Source organism: Populus euphratica, unplaced genomic scaffold, assembly GCF_000495115.2.
Source record: "Populus euphratica unplaced genomic scaffold, PopEup_1.0 scaffold346.1, whole genome shotgun sequence".
Lineage (NCBI taxonomy): Eukaryota > Viridiplantae > Streptophyta > Magnoliopsida > Malpighiales > Salicaceae > Populus > Populus euphratica.
This window is the reverse complement of record NW_011500239.1, coordinates 72,394-87,430: the sequence shown is the minus strand read 5'-3', so window position 1 is coordinate 87,430 and position 15,037 is coordinate 72,394. Positions and strand designations below refer to the sequence as shown.

Here is a 15,037-nt window from a genome sequence, read left to right as displayed (position 1 = left end):
ATCTAGGCATGTAGTGGAGCGCGGAACCTGTGTATTGCTTACCATTTTCTAAGGGAGGAATCTTACTTTTTCGCTTTCTAAGAAAATCACTTGATGCTGCTGCTGTAGGAGATCACGTGGTAGTTAATTTGGAAGGTTCATCAGTAATATAAGCTAGCCCTTTCATCGTCTAATTAATTCTGCAAGTCGTTGATTAATAGATTCATAGGATTCCTCTAGAACATCCTCTTCCAGGGCACCACCATGTGCTTTAGAGCTGACTAGTGTAATATAAATGAGTTTAATATGCCTGGGGGGAAGGCATTTCTCTGTGAGCAAATGCTCGGTTTTAGCCCTTTTCTTACATTAATTAACCGAATTGAACTGCAAATCATGGGTTTGAATTATTCATTTTTAAAAAATAGATATTTAAAAATTTAAATTGTATTTGGTTCTAGTTGTTATTATAAAGACACTATTAGAGCTAAATTATGACTCTTTCATTCTCATATCTAATTAGTTAATTGGGGGTGGTCAATACTGGTCAAGTGATCATTTAATTATTTTTAATACTATAGTGGTCAATCAATTAGTTCCGTAAACTACAAGGACTACTTCCTATAAGTTGTTCAATTATATGCGTGTGACGCTTTCAAGTGGGTATTGTTCGTTGCTTGGTCTTACAATTCAGTCTCTCTCCTTGCTTTGGTTTTCTCTTCGCTTGCGCTCCAATTGTTCGACGAAATGCCTGAGCCATGCTCCCTATCACTCACGCGCCTAATTGCTTCATAAATTGGATCCCTCAAATATTTTTTCCCTACACTTCTACTTCTAATATTCAAAATCTTAGCAGAAAAGGAAAAACAAGAAACCAAGAGTTACGCTTTCTTGCAGTGAAGGGGACGAGTGGTAGTGGATATTTTGAGTTGAAAAACAGCTGTTGGGGTTGTGGTGGTGGATTTGTAAGGAGGTGTAATACAAGGGATTGGGAAAGTAGTGAGGGCAGTATTGCATTGGAGACTGAGATTTTGGAGTTCATGAATAGTTCAAAAAATCCAGAGATGTTTCCAAGCAAGAAACAGTTGATTGATGCAGGAAGAATGGATCTTGTTGAGGCTATCTTGAAGGAAGGAGGGTGGCTCGCTTTGGGTTGGGATTTAGATGATAATGTTGACGACGTAGATGTTGTAGATTGGCATTCTTCTTTAACGGACAATAAAGAACGTGGTGCTGCTGGAATTGAAGACAAGGCTTTAGAGCGTAATGAAGAGCAAAGCTCTCAGGTTCCTTGCTCGTCCTCTGGTAGATCACAGTGAGGCTTCTAATTTTCGTTAACCACTCTTGTTTTTCGTTGCAATTGTTGTTTCTTATGGTGTTACATTGAATTATACAGCCTAAAAGAAAAGAAGGGTAAGAGAGAGCTTGTTGGTTTTATGAATGGATACTCTTATCCTTTTGCTTTTGAGTTAGGTACTGAGTCTCAAAGCTTCACTTCCAATTTCCCAGAAAAAGAAAAGAAAAGACCTCTAAGCCCTGAAAGTAGGTTTCTTGTAACACATAGAATATTTTTATCAGTTAGTAGTCTAGGATAACGAGCACGACTACAACATGTAGCTGAAAGGTCTCAATATTGTCATGTTCCCTTTGTTTGCTCGTTGCAAAATAGTAATGCTTTGCTGTTTTTTTTTTCCTTTTCCTTTTCTTTTCTTTTCTTTTCTTCTTCCACATTTCAGTGTGTAAATTGGTAAACCACTTATCCAGAATCAAAGTAAAAATAACAGATATCCATGACTTTCAATAACTGTTTCCATGCCAAATTCCCATGGGTAGTTTTTTAAGCTTGCTATTTTATCATCTATTCGTAAATATCATGGGTAGTTTTTGATCAATCTATTCTGTGCTCTCAGAGATACAGCGACTGAGGATGATGCTGGGATTGGGGGTATACTGTATCGATTAGAGAAAGAAAGGAATATGAATTTGGGGTTTGCTTTTAAAGGAATTGAAAGCGCTACTCGTGTCCAAAGTAGCAGTGTTAACCATGATTTGCTCCCTAAAACCACGAAGAATGGGGTAAGTTTTTTTTTTTTTTAATTTAAATCAGTAACCAATATTGCTCTTAAGTTGCACGTCTGATAACTCAGCCATATACGGATTTACTTGCTATTGTAGTTGTGTTTAGTTCATTAGAGACTATTTAATATAATACTATTTAGCTAATAAAGATATCTTTATTTCCACCACTTCAATTATAATTTAAAACATATATGAGCATATGTTTATATACAAGTATTTTGGTATGAAAATGATTTAATAGTTGGACATTCCTTGTAAACCTAACTTGTACCCTTTTTTTATGTTTTCCCATTGTCAAAGACAGTTGCTGGCCTCAATGGTAACAATTCACCTGGATTATTGAACACCAAGAGTAGTGAACGCAGTGATTTGGGACGCAGCCTTGATGATAGCAGATCTTTCTCAAATATTGATGGTTCTGGAAATTTGCTAAATCCAGACACGTGGAGAACTTGGAGCATTAAGAGGGCAGCGTTTTCAGACTTGCAATTTGAAGGTATTCTGTGAGCTGGTGTTCAGGAGGTTTGACTACATTACATTTTGGATCTGCTGACTTCTCTCTGTTTGTTAATGTACAGCTGAAGAACTTAGCTCTAATAGAACTGGTACAGGAGGTGAGGAGAGTGTTTTAGGGGACGAGATAATTGAAACAAGGGAGGGTGTTAGTGAAACTGTCAGCAGAAAGAAAGAAAACTGCTCTGATGGAGGGATTAATCAGAATCAAGTACGAAGTCGCCTACATGACCTGGAGTTAGAGCTTTCCTCTGTGCTGCAATCATTAAAGTCAAACACTGGTGAAAGTGAATCACAGAAAGTGGTACCTAAACTATGCCCTTGATGAACACAAATTTTTTTAAAACTAGATTTTATGAATCCTTCTCTCTTTATTCTTTTTTTGTGTATAAGAAACAAATGGAATTCAATGTGGAACTCAGCTTATACCTGTTTATTGCTTGTTACAAAGTCATGAATCAATATAAGTTGATACTGTGCATGAACTTTGTCTGGCTTTTACCTGCGCCATATTTGGTAAGTAAGGCAATGCATGTTCCACTTGCTTTTTAGGAAGAACGACCAAGGAAAGGAGATAATGAAAGAATTGACATCACCTCTATGTCGTTTCCTGAATAGAGAACTCTTGTGTGAGATTTATTTTGTTTTGTCATCAATCTCTCTCTCGCTCTTTCTCACCCTTTTCTCTCTGGTGCAAGAAATAGTTGGACTAAAAGGTATTAAGTTAACTGGGTTAATCAAATTCTAAATGATAAATGAATTTCATGACCTGTACTAGCCATAGAAAAGCTTTATCATCTTGTGTTTTTGGTGTTTAATTTAAAGGAGTGTTTACTAGGATAAATCTTAATTTCTTTCAAAAAATGAAAGTAAACACAGATTCACAATCTTCATTTTTTTTATTTTCTCAATTCAGGTAGATTCAATCGTGCGTGTAGTTTCTTTAGAAACTTGTCCAAAGCATATCTTGAACTCTTTTAGATCATGTTTTATAATCTTCACCAGGATAATGGAAGAGCCTCTGATGATCTGCTGAAGCTTTCTGATGCTTGGGAGTTCCAGGAAAATGAGATAATGAATGCTCAGGATAAATTACGGTCAACAAGGGCAAAAATAGCAGTGTCAGAAGGCAAAATTGCACTTGCGATAATGTATGCTCAGTTCTCTTCATCTAATGGCACATAGCCTAGTGGGAAAATAAATGGCCCATAGCTCTAATTTTCTTTTCCATTTGTGCCATATCCGTATTTAAACAGTGATGCACAAAAGGTAGTGGAAGAGAAACAGAAAAGGATCGACGATGCTTGTAGAGCCTTGCAACTTCTTCGCACTGCTTGTATAGTTTGGCCTAGTTCTGCTTCGGAGGTGTTCCTAGCAGGGTCATTTGATGGCTGGGCCACCCAGGTTTGATCCCATCCAAATTGATTTTTCAGAAACTTGGAATAAATAATACTGGCTTGTCTAAATTATAGCAAGGTGATGCTTTGCAGTCATCAAATGCGTTGGCATTCATATTTGTTTTTGTACTCTATGGTTTGATGAGGCGAAAAACCATTTTTAAGTTTGTTACTCATATTGAGAGACGTAATGTCAAAAGCCTAAAGCCTCATGGAATGTTGGGACATGGGAGTTTCTTGATTGTCTGGCAACTTGTGGGCTGCACTGTCTTGGTTACTTGATTGTCTGGCAACTTGTGTATGTGGATGAAGCATGTTGTGCAACACAGACAGGCTTTATTCATACTAGTTGAGCTTAGTGGAATAGAAAAGGCTGTTGTTTATCCAGAGAGTTGGCTCTGATAAAAAGTTTGCTTTCCATGGAAGAATGGATTAATTTGGTCTCTATTCCGCTGAGATGTCTAGATTTATTGATCCTTGTGATCATTCTGCATCATGCATTTCTTCCTAGTATGAAACAAGAGATTCGGGGACAATTATTTCCCATGGTTTTGAGAATTATGGGTTGGGAGTTGTCAAGGCTGCATTATTTTGTGTTGCTATTGTTACAGCCCAATTTTTATTTTTATTTTTTTCCATTTCTGTTCTTCACCTGCATTTTTATATGTTGTTGCATCAGCAGCCAGATCTAGACCAATGCAAGTTATCTGTTTGCTTCATATATAAATAATGCAACGGCATGCTGTTATATTTCTGTTGTCACATTATTGTGATTTCTTCGCATGAATAAACATGTCCTCTGTGAGATCATTTCAGACAAGAGTGAAACTTGCATCGCTATTTTGCAGAGAAGCATGGAGAAGTCTAGTGTGGGCATCTTTTCTTTGTATCTGAAATTGTATCCAGGCAGATATGAGGTAAATCATTTTCGCCAACTTACATAATCATGTCCCCTAAACAGATTGTATCTTAACACTTAACCTTGTGGTACAGATCAAGTTCATTGTTGATGGCGAGTGGAGGATTGATCCCCTACGCCCTATTGTTCACAACAACGGATACGAAAATAATCTGCTCATTATCACATAAAAAAGCACAGGGCATGCAATGAGGGACACAAGACAGTGAAGGATATACCCCCAGCAGATTGTTTTTGTTTTGCTTTTCCTTTCCACTCTCTTGTAAACGTATTGATCGAGTGAGACATCAAGCTTCTTTTTTCTTTTTTCTTTTTTTTTCTCATTCATTCTTTCACCAAAGGTTAGGAAATGTAAAAAGCACAGTAGACGCGTTTGTCAGGATTTCTTTTTCATGACAACCTGTTAGTGCTTTTCCTATAATGTAGTCGTGCCTGTGATGCTTTTGAAGACTCTGCACGTTTTGCTTTTGTAAAATGTAATGACCCCCTCGAAATGTTGTAATATTGTAGACATCATTTAAAAGTTTGAAGGTATTACAGAAATCCCTTTTTTACGGGGTGGTATTGAAATGTTTAAGACATTTTGGATATGAAAGAAGAGGTTTGTAAAATATGAAGGAGATTTTTGTCAAATCATCAAAGTTTTGGATCGTCATTGTAATTTAACAACACTTAGAATTATTGTAATTTTATCCCTCTTGCTTCAATGACTCTTGGCTATTGTAATTTTATCCCTCTTGCTTCAATGGCTCTTGGCTTGGTTGTTTTTGTATTTGAAAAATATTTTTTTAAAAAAATAATTTTTTAAAATTTTATTTCTCTGTTTTAAATTAATTTTTTTGGTATTTTTAGATAATTTTAGTATGTTAATTTTAAAAATAAAAAAAATATTATTTTAATATATTTTTAAATAAACAAAAAAGTTTAAAAGTAATTATAATTATGTTTTTAAATTACAGGTCGTTCGAGTTTTGTCTACTTAACACTTGATTTAAGAATCGGAGTTTTGTCTACTTAACACTTGATTTAAGTTAGTGTCATGAAGAAAGAATCAAAGTTTTATATGTAATGGACTCTTATTTCCGGCCGTGAGGTTTCAAATTTTTAAAATAAATAAACATCTTGACACCAAGAGCGAAGGGGCTGCAAGATCAAGCATTTTTAAAATAAATAAACATCTTGACACCGAGAGCGAAGGGGCTGCAAGATCAAGATCAAGTAATATAAAAATAAATGGAAATAAATTATGACATTAAAGAAACTGAAATTATTATACACCCAAAATAAAAACAAAAACTGGAATTACGGTGAGTTTTACTCTTAAAAGAAAAATAATTGGCAATAAATATCTAAAAGAAGAGCAGCGATCAATTCAACGGATAGCCAATGAGCATGTTAATACTTGGTAACTTGCCCTATTGTCAACATACAAAGAAACCGTACAACTAAAAATCACCTAGGAACAGCTATTTAAATCATAACTCATTTTTTTTTTATACAATGCCATATAACATTTTTTATCGATATTTCAAAAAACCAAAACTATATTTAAAAAGTAAATTATTATTTAATCCATGAGTTCTTAGTAATATAATTAGTTAATCCTTTGTTTTCAAAAACCTAATATAAGGTCCTAGTTTTTTTATATTCTCGTAATTTAGTCCTCCTATTGGTTCTTCCAACCATCTCGCCTACTGTAGATAAACTTAAAGCTGCATTTGAAAAGGATAATTTATATTTTTTTTTACAAAAGAAATTACAGTCAACTTTGGCCAAATGATGAGTCTACGACATTCAAAACGACAAGGACTAAATTACAAAAATCATGAAAACATATGTGTTAAATTTCGACCAAGGCCCTACGAGGCCAAGTGGTCAGAACCTCACTCCTAAGGAGCAGGCTGTGGACTCGAATCCCCCAAGAGATATTTTCAAGTGTCCAAGTCAACCCTTCGATATTGCACCGGTGGCCAGTTCAAGATATCCTTGTCTTTGTTTTTCATACATAAAAATCTTTGTTTCTTGTGTAATTAAGGATGCCCATGTGCTCGTTGGATCGTCAGTCAAAAGCATTTTTTGCTGGAGACAAACATTTGAAACCAGAATGAAATGATTGTTATTGTAGCCACGCAGTATTGATTTTATTTATATAGAATATATTTATTATTAATAAAATAATGTATAAGTTGGATGGTTAATCAAATACACGTACTTCATCTTCAAAATAGACAAGTATTTATTCAAAATAGATGCTATAAATTGAAATATTAATAGATAATAATTAAATTAGGAAACTATTATTGGTAAATTAATTTTTTTTAATATTTAACGGATTATAACATATTATTAGAAATTATACTTAATCTTTAAATATAAATTAGTGAATTATTGAATTACTAATAAATAAAATTATTTAATCTTATTTTATTTATGATTATGATTTATATTTGGATCAACTTATTAAAGAATCTAATGAGTTACATACATAAGAATCATTGGTTTGAAATTAAAATAGAATGATTAATTAAAGTATGACTTGATTGTAAATTAATTTTTAAAAATTAAAGAATATAATCTAATTAATATATGAGATTACAGTTTTAAACATAAAAAATTGAACAAATTTAAAAAATTATTCTAAAATAATCAATGTGATATTTATAGTGTTTTTAGATTTTTTTATAAATAAAACATTATGCCTTTTATTTTCTAAGAGAAAAATAAGAAAAATACAATATATAAATACCTAAAATATATAAAAAAAAGAGCTAGCAATCTAAAGCATACAATCTCTATTTTCTAAAAGGTTTTAAGAGATTTTGCATGGGTGGTTTATTTAAATTATTATTGGAGATCGGATACTTGAATAATTTGTGATTTGCAACAATTTAATTTAAAACTAAATATTTAAAGTTGAAAAAAAATCTAATTTTTAAATAATTTTTATATAAACTCTAAACAGTTCTAAGTCTGTCTAATAAAATTTTTAAAAATTTAAAAAAAAAATTAAATTTATTATTTTTATATTATATATAGTTGGAGTATCCATATATATGCTGCTATCATGGTTGGAATGATGTGGAAAATATTTTTCTTCCACTACTTTTCTCCACGGGCCACAAAGCGAAGGATAGGTCCCAGATGCGAAGGAGAGAGCCGTTTGCGTTTTGTTTTGCTCCTGGCATGAGGGGGTAGTAACAATATAAGGGCATGGTCGAATGATCATAGGACACGTCCATGTCGTTTCCACAAGGACTATATGCAGTCACCTTTGGCCCTTGTTTCGTCATCCATACAATCATCTTGTCTCTTCTCATTTATATCTATGCTCGATACCATATACCCCCTTGGGGTGTGTGTGCGTGCTTGTGTATATAGAGGTGATCTTGGTCCTCTTCAGGAAGAGCAAGTTGTAGTCTGAACTTAAGGACTAGAATATAGGATAAGAGGATGGCTGAAGATGAAAAGAAGGGCACAAACTCATACAGGCTATATTGCTCTATAAAATGCTTCCAAACACCATCATCACCGGAGCAGAAGCACGGCAACCTTGCAGAAACCGAGCAGAAGAAGCCCGGAGGATGGAGAGCCATGCCTTTTATCTTAGGTTATTAATTCTCCACCGATCTGACTGACCATCATCAGTACTGTCTTTTTGCCACGCAGAACGCAACAACTTCTATAATAATTTGTTACAGAAGACTTGTCTTTTAGCAAAGAGAATCCAGCTGATATACATCACTGTGTTTTTGCAGGAAATGAGACTTTTGAGAGGCTGGCTACTTTTGGCTTGTTAGCCAACTTTATGGTGTATTTGATGAGAGTCTTTCACTTGGAGCAGGTGACTGCTGCAAACGTCTTAAACATCTGGTTTGGTGTAACTAATTTCGCACCGTTGGTTGGTGCATTTATCTCTGATGCCTATGCGGGAAGGTATAAGACCATTGCTTTTGCATCCTGTGCAGCTTTCCTGGTACATTTCTCCGACCATTTTACACTACTCTCCGTTCATACAGTAATTTCTTCGTGCTGTAAGATTAAGATTATTTTTCTCATTTGGCTTTTGCATTGATACATCTGTCTGTGTGCTGTTTTGATTTCTGCCATTACCAATGAAAAGGAAATATACAGTTTCATGTATAAATTCCTGGATTTTTTTTTTTATAGAAAATATACTCTATGAAAACACCTTTTGTACATTAATATAACAATATTGACAAAGACGTATGATATTGAGAAATAGTATAATATATTCATAATTAAGAATAAAAATCTCTAGATTTCCTTTTTACGGAAATTAATAAAGGAATCAGGACTTTAATTAAAAAGACTAAGTCCTCGTTATTTATGTTTTAACTATTATAAATTAACGAAAATAAGCAAAACTTGACTGGGGAAACTATGAGTAATTTAGAAATGTCAAGATTCACAAATTAAGAATTAATTACTGATCATAATTTAGTTCATGTAGATTATGAAAAAGAAATTAATTCCCACCAATCTTTCCATCCCATATCATCTACTTATTCTTTCTTTTTCTATCTCTTAAAAATAAATTGAAAAAGAATATAAAATGATTAAATTAATTTTGAATTATGGGTTTAAAAACACATAAATCAAATATATGTAATTGATTATAATCAACTCCGCAAATGTTGACAGGCAAGTTTTGCCCGCTTTCCCGCAGCTCTATTCAAACTACAAAAATAATATGACGTACGAGCTACATAAACCAAAAGATAAACCTAAAAAAAGCTCCTCAAAACAATAATAATTCCTGATTGAAAATATTATTTGGTTAAGCAATGTATTCGGAGCTGGAGATAATTTAATTTAATTTCCAATGTTGGGTTTCAAGAAGACAAATTATCTGTGACTGTATAATTTATAATTAATTGATCCGCTGTATGTCTCCATATCATGTGTTATGTCTACGCCTATAAAAATAAACAGTAAGATTTAGTAATATGCACATTTTAATGTTTATCGAAATGGGCTGGCTAGGGAATGGTGACTGTGACTTTGACAGCATGGGTGCCTTATCTTCACCCTAAAAAATGCGAGCCTGAAGGAAAGCAGCAGTCTTATGGGAACTGTGAAAGTCCCACCAGCATGCAATTCGGTGTTCTGTTGCTTGGCTTAGGGTTCTTATCTATCGGAACAGGTGGGATTAGGCCATGCAGCATTCCGTTTGGTGTTGATCAGTTTGACCCTACAACGGAAGAAGGGAGAAAAGGGATTAGCAGCTTCTACAATTGGTATTATACAAGCTTCACGGTGGTGTTGTTGATCACTTTAACCGCAGTGGTATATGTTCAAGACTCTGTTAGCTGGGTTTTGGGTTTTGGAATACCTACTGTGCTCATGCTCTGCTCCATCATACTCTTCTTCATTGGAACAAGGATTTATGTGCATGTAAAGCCAGAAGGGAGTGTTTTCTCTGGCATCACACAGGTTTTTGTTTCTGCTTATAAAAAGCGTAGGCTTAAGCTTCCTGACAATTGTGATGGAGAGCAGGTTGATGGGATCTTCTATGATCCTCCAATTAAAGATCAATTAACAATATTGTCGAAGCTCCCTCTTACCAATCAGATCAGGTGAGGTTTCTGCATCCTTGGAGATTTTCTTAATATGAATAGTAAATATTAGCTGTGGAAGCTACAAACGATAGTGACTTTTTCCCAACACACTCACAGTACACTCCGTGTGATTTGCCAACCCCCTAAAAACTCGGATATCATAATCTTCTTCATTATAAATAACAAGACTTTATCCTTATTGGTTAGCGAAAGTGTATTCGGATATGTTGACGAATTGAGTTGTATAATTAGGATGCTATTTATATACTATACTAATAAGAGGTTTAGACTTGTCATGTAACTCAATACGGCTAGACCATGTTCTTATTGGTTATATCATAAAGTTTTCTCATTGAAATGTTTATTGCATTGAGTGGATCAGCTACTATATATTATAAATTACGCACACAAACACGTGTAGCAGCTGATTCTAGAGAGTAGCTTGAAATGGTGGTGGATTTTTGTGGGGTCGCCATTCAGAAGTGCTTGTCAATGATGGCACTAAATGCTACGCAAGACCATCATCCTCATAGCACCGTATATAATCATAGAGTAGTGATCATGAGTCAGCTAGTCCATCCTGTCTAGAAACATTGTTGAATTTATTTATTTGTATGTCCGTATGGTTGTCAAATGATTAATGTTTTTGCTTAGAGTACTGATTAAATTTGAAAATTAATAATTTTAATCTTTTAGGTTTTTGAACAAGGCTGCAATGATAGAGAAAGAAACTGACCTCAAGCCAGATGGTTCGTGTGCGAAGCAATGGAGACTGTGCAGTGTCCAACAGGTTGAAGAGGTGAAATGCCTGATAAAAATAGGTCCAATATGGGCTTCTAGTATTGTTAGCCTGACTTCAATGATACAGCAAGGAACATTTACTGTGTCTCAAGCCATGAAAATGGACAGACACCTTGGAGAAAAATTCCAAATCCCAGCTAGTTCCATTATCGTCGTGTCGTTGATAACAATAGGAATATGGCTCCCATTCTATGACAGAATCCTAGTGCCAGCCATTCGAAAAGTTACAAAACGTGAAGGTGGAATCACAATTCTCCAAAGAATTGGAATTGGGATTGTATTCTCTGTTCTATCCATGGTAGTAGCTGGATTGGTGGAGAGGGAGAGAAGGGCTGCAGCAATTTCACATCCAGAGGCTGCAGCCATGTCAGTCTTTTGGCTAGCTCCACAACTTGTGGTAATGGGGTTATGCGAGGCATTCGTTGGTACTGGACAAATTGAATTTTACAACGAGCAGTTTCCTGATCACATGAGGAGCCTCGGTAACTCTCTTTTCTTTTGCTCATTTGCTGGTGCAAGTTACCTTAGTACCATGGTGGGCAGCATTGTTCATAAGGTTACTGGAACGAGACACCATCCAGACTGGCTGACAAATGATCTAAATTCTGGGAATTTGGATTACTTCTACTTCCTTTTGGCAGGAATGGGGGTTGTCAATTGGTTTTATTTTCTGCTTTGTGCTCATCGGTATCGTTACAAGGTCAGCACTGTACTTACAATGGGAGACAAACAAATCCCACTATGAAGTGAACGAGCTGAAAAACGAAGATGGGTTCCGGTTCCAGCTGTTGTCTTGCCTGCTTGATGTATCATAAACATAATATATGATGAATGCTATTTGAATAAGACTCGTAGATAAGGCGTGGCTGCTTGTTCTTAACTAGCTATTAATATGATATGGGGAGAGGGAGAGGGAGACGTCGACTATTATTGTAACCAAAAGCAGAATAATGTGAACTGCGTGCATTGGAAATCCTAATATGAACTTTCATAGCCATGAATGTTGTAGATTTGCTTTTTTCAACCAACAATATACATGTGAACTTCTGAAACATTTATTGAATTGAAATCTGAGAAGGGGCAAAAAATAAAATAAATATAGTGGTAATAATGATAGCTCAATTATGATTTGAGCGCCAACTCGGTTGTAAATTGTGGATTGTTTTGGTAAGATGTCACATTATAAAAAAAAATTAATTTATACAGTAAAATATGCAGGAAAATAATTAAAAATCTAGTATAATTAATCTGGAACTCGCGTCTCATAAATATTATATCATATGCTACTTGCATGTTGCAGATAATATTTGTAATTTCTTTGACAAAGATGTCCAGGGATAGTCTATTTTGTCATCATTTCTATGCAAAAAAAAATAAAATTAACACAATCACTAATATTTTGTCATCATTTCTATGCAAAAAAAATAAAATTAACACAATCACTAATTAATAAGATAACCCATAATTTAACTTAAACCAACATTAATATTTTAAGCATATAATTTTATTAATTCACAATCAACAACGACCTAAAATAATTGATAATTAACAAAATAACATAATTATATCTAATTTACAACTTCAATTACATTTAATTAATCTAATTTCTAATTCAAATCCTTAACATTCAATAAAATCAAATTAACATAAATTAAATATAAATTACTTCAAATTAATTAAGAGAAAGTATTTAATATACTTGTAGGAGTGCAATGTGGATGGTGAGGGTAATTGAGATAGATAGTTCGGTAAAAAAATCTTACACCATTATTGGTAAAGAAAAAAAGCTTGGCTATCACGAGTTTTGATATAAGGAGAGAGAAACATACGAGTATTTTAAGGTTGCTAGGGGGTGTTTTTTGTGGTGAAGAGAGAGAGAAAAAAATGTTTAATTTTTAGTTTAAGATGTGTAAAATGTATTTATATTTATTTAAATATATTAATTTTTTAAATATTTTTTTCAATTATTCTGTTTTATTAAAAAAATATTTACTATGTTTTTTTTTTAAAAAAACTCTAAATTGGATTGGTGGTTTAAGATTGGGCATGGAATTTCAATACCAAACTTTGAACCAGCAGCTAGATGATGGATGATGTCTATCCTGATTACTGCTGCGTGCAATAAAGGTTGATGGCAGCTCCACTCCGTGATGCTGCAGCGTCAGATGGAGGGATAAGGCCACGTGGCGAAAAACATGGAGCCTCACAATACGTCACCAGCGTTGTGGCAATGATTAGCGGCGTGCGAGCTAGCTAGGTGCTGTCTTGTTTTCTATCACTCTTCTCTCCTTGCAGTATACCCACCCGAGCAAGCTAATGTGTTTGATATTTTTTTTTACCCTTTCTTACGTGTTTAAACTTCAGAATAATCATTTAATAAAACTTATTATCCTTTTCTATCTGCATTATACTATTAATGACCGTGTACTTCAAAGCTTTTTTTTTTAAAAAATAATCTTAATTATATATAAATTAACGTAAAAATACTTTTATTTTCAAATAAGATAAAAAAGAAAAAGAACAACTTTATCACCATTATGCGTAAACATAAAAACATATATAATTTGGATATCTATACGTAGATTATATATATATATATATATATATATATATATATTATAGGAATAATACTCGAGTTTGTTCTTTTCAAATTTCAACAATGATATTATTTTAATTTTCATAATTATATTTTAATTAATTTATTTAACCATTAATATATTAACAGCAACATTCCTTTTTTATGGAATCCATAACACATTACTTCAATGGGTAGAGAAAGATGTTACACCATGCATAACGAAAGCCTAAGCAATAGGAGGGACATGCTCCATATAAACACAATTATGAAAAATTAAAGGGGGTAGGGAATCCACTATTTCAATTGTTGAAGCGCCTCATTCAATACTGGATTCGTACAATGTAATTTTTTTTTAATTATAAAGGTTTTTTCTGTTTAATTCTTCTATGTTGATTTTATTACAATTTGATCTTGATGGTTTGTTTCAATAAGCTCAATGCAGGTTTTTACATAATCAGAAAAACTTCCCATAATTAGATGGGCACTTGATTTTTTAAAAGATTGTTTTGAGTTTTATATTTTTTAAAAAGATTAAAATTAAAAGGACTACAATTAAAAATTATGATAAAAGGGTAGCCATTTTCCTTTTTGAAGGGAAGATCAAAGATATGACCTGAAATTTAAGGGGGATAAGAGATAAAAGATGGAGGAAAATAAAAAAAAAAAAAGAAAAATTGATAGTTAAAGCCACATCAAAATTCTATAGTAGACAAATGTCGCATTGGGAGGAAGCCACCGCTGAGATGGTTCCAGCGACACTAAAAAAGACCACTTTTGGAGCTTGAAGGAAGTTGCACACCCTTCCTCGATGCAGCAACTCCTACCATATACTTGTTTATATTTTTTTATCCTCGTCATTCAATTTAATATTTAATTTTATAATAACTCTTTAATGAGCCCAAAATCTCATCTTACCAGAGCTCAAGTCCTCTTCTTTTAGTTTAGTAATTGATTTTCTAATAACTTTTTAATTTAGGATTTATTTGAAATTGTAGTATTGATTATGGTTTAAAGTGTTTTTTTATTTAAAAATATATCAAAATAATTTTTGATATCAACACATTAAAACGATATGAAAATATAATAAATTAATTCTAGTAAAAAAACTAAAATTTGAGAGAACGCGGTTTCAACTGCATTTCCAAATGAACCATTAATATCATATTTCATCTCACTAAAATCTAATGAAGGTTCA

General features: G+C 33.5%; 2 protein-coding genes across 4 annotated transcripts; both read left to right on the top strand.

Moving 5' to 3' along the window:
- Nucleotides 1-585: 585 nt before the first annotated feature.
- LOC105112553 (uncharacterized) lies at nucleotides 586-5,479 on the top strand. 3 transcript variants are annotated; one of them, XM_011008286.1, is made up of 8 exons: nucleotides 586-1,291; nucleotides 1,887-2,052; nucleotides 2,356-2,551; nucleotides 2,634-2,872; nucleotides 3,631-3,719; nucleotides 3,825-3,972; nucleotides 4,814-4,882; nucleotides 4,959-5,479. In XM_011008286.1, the coding sequence occupies exons 1-8, from the start codon at nucleotides 735-737 to the stop codon at nucleotides 5,052-5,054; spliced, it is 1,560 nt and encodes a 519-aa protein (XP_011006588.1). In that variant the 5' UTR covers nucleotides 586-734; the 3' UTR covers nucleotides 5,055-5,479. The 3 variants fall into 3 exon arrangements, with proteins under 3 accessions (XP_011006588.1, XP_011006586.1, XP_011006587.1); XM_011008284.1 differs by having other exon boundaries at nucleotides 3,550-3,719; XM_011008285.1 differs by having other exon boundaries at nucleotides 589-1,291; nucleotides 3,574-3,719.
- Nucleotides 5,480-8,169: 2,690 nt separating this feature from the next.
- Nucleotides 8,170-12,316, top strand: LOC105112552 (protein NRT1/ PTR FAMILY 2.13). Its single transcript, XM_011008282.1, has 4 exons — nucleotides 8,170-8,491; nucleotides 8,640-8,857; nucleotides 9,889-10,481; nucleotides 11,160-12,316. The coding sequence occupies exons 1-4, from the start codon at nucleotides 8,335-8,337 to the stop codon at nucleotides 12,007-12,009; spliced, it is 1,818 nt and encodes a 605-aa protein (XP_011006584.1). The 5' UTR covers nucleotides 8,170-8,334; the 3' UTR covers nucleotides 12,010-12,316.
- The last annotated feature ends 2,721 nt before the right edge of the window (nucleotides 12,317-15,037 follow it).

Excerpts from the sequence above, each read along its gene's own strand:
- LOC105112553 (XM_011008284.1), top strand. The coding sequence starts at position 735 with ATGCTCCCTATCACTCACGCGCCTAATTGCTTCATAAATTGGATCCCT. Across the intron at positions 2,552-2,633 it reads TTCAGACTTGCAATTTGAAG|CTGAAGAACTTAGCTCTAAT; the intron begins GTATTCTGTGAG and ends GTTAATGTACAG. Across the intron at positions 4,883-4,958 it reads TGTATCCAGGCAGATATGAG|ATCAAGTTCATTGTTGATGG; the intron begins GTAAATCATTTT and ends CTTGTGGTACAG.
- LOC105112552 (XM_011008282.1), top strand. The coding sequence starts at position 8,335 with ATGGCTGAAGATGAAAAGAAGGGCACAAACTCATACAGGCTATATTGC. Across the intron at positions 8,858-9,888 it reads CATCCTGTGCAGCTTTCCTG|GGAATGGTGACTGTGACTTT; the intron begins GTACATTTCTCC and ends TGGGCTGGCTAG. Across the intron at positions 10,482-11,159 it reads CCTCTTACCAATCAGATCAG|GTTTTTGAACAAGGCTGCAA; the intron begins GTGAGGTTTCTG and ends TTAATCTTTTAG.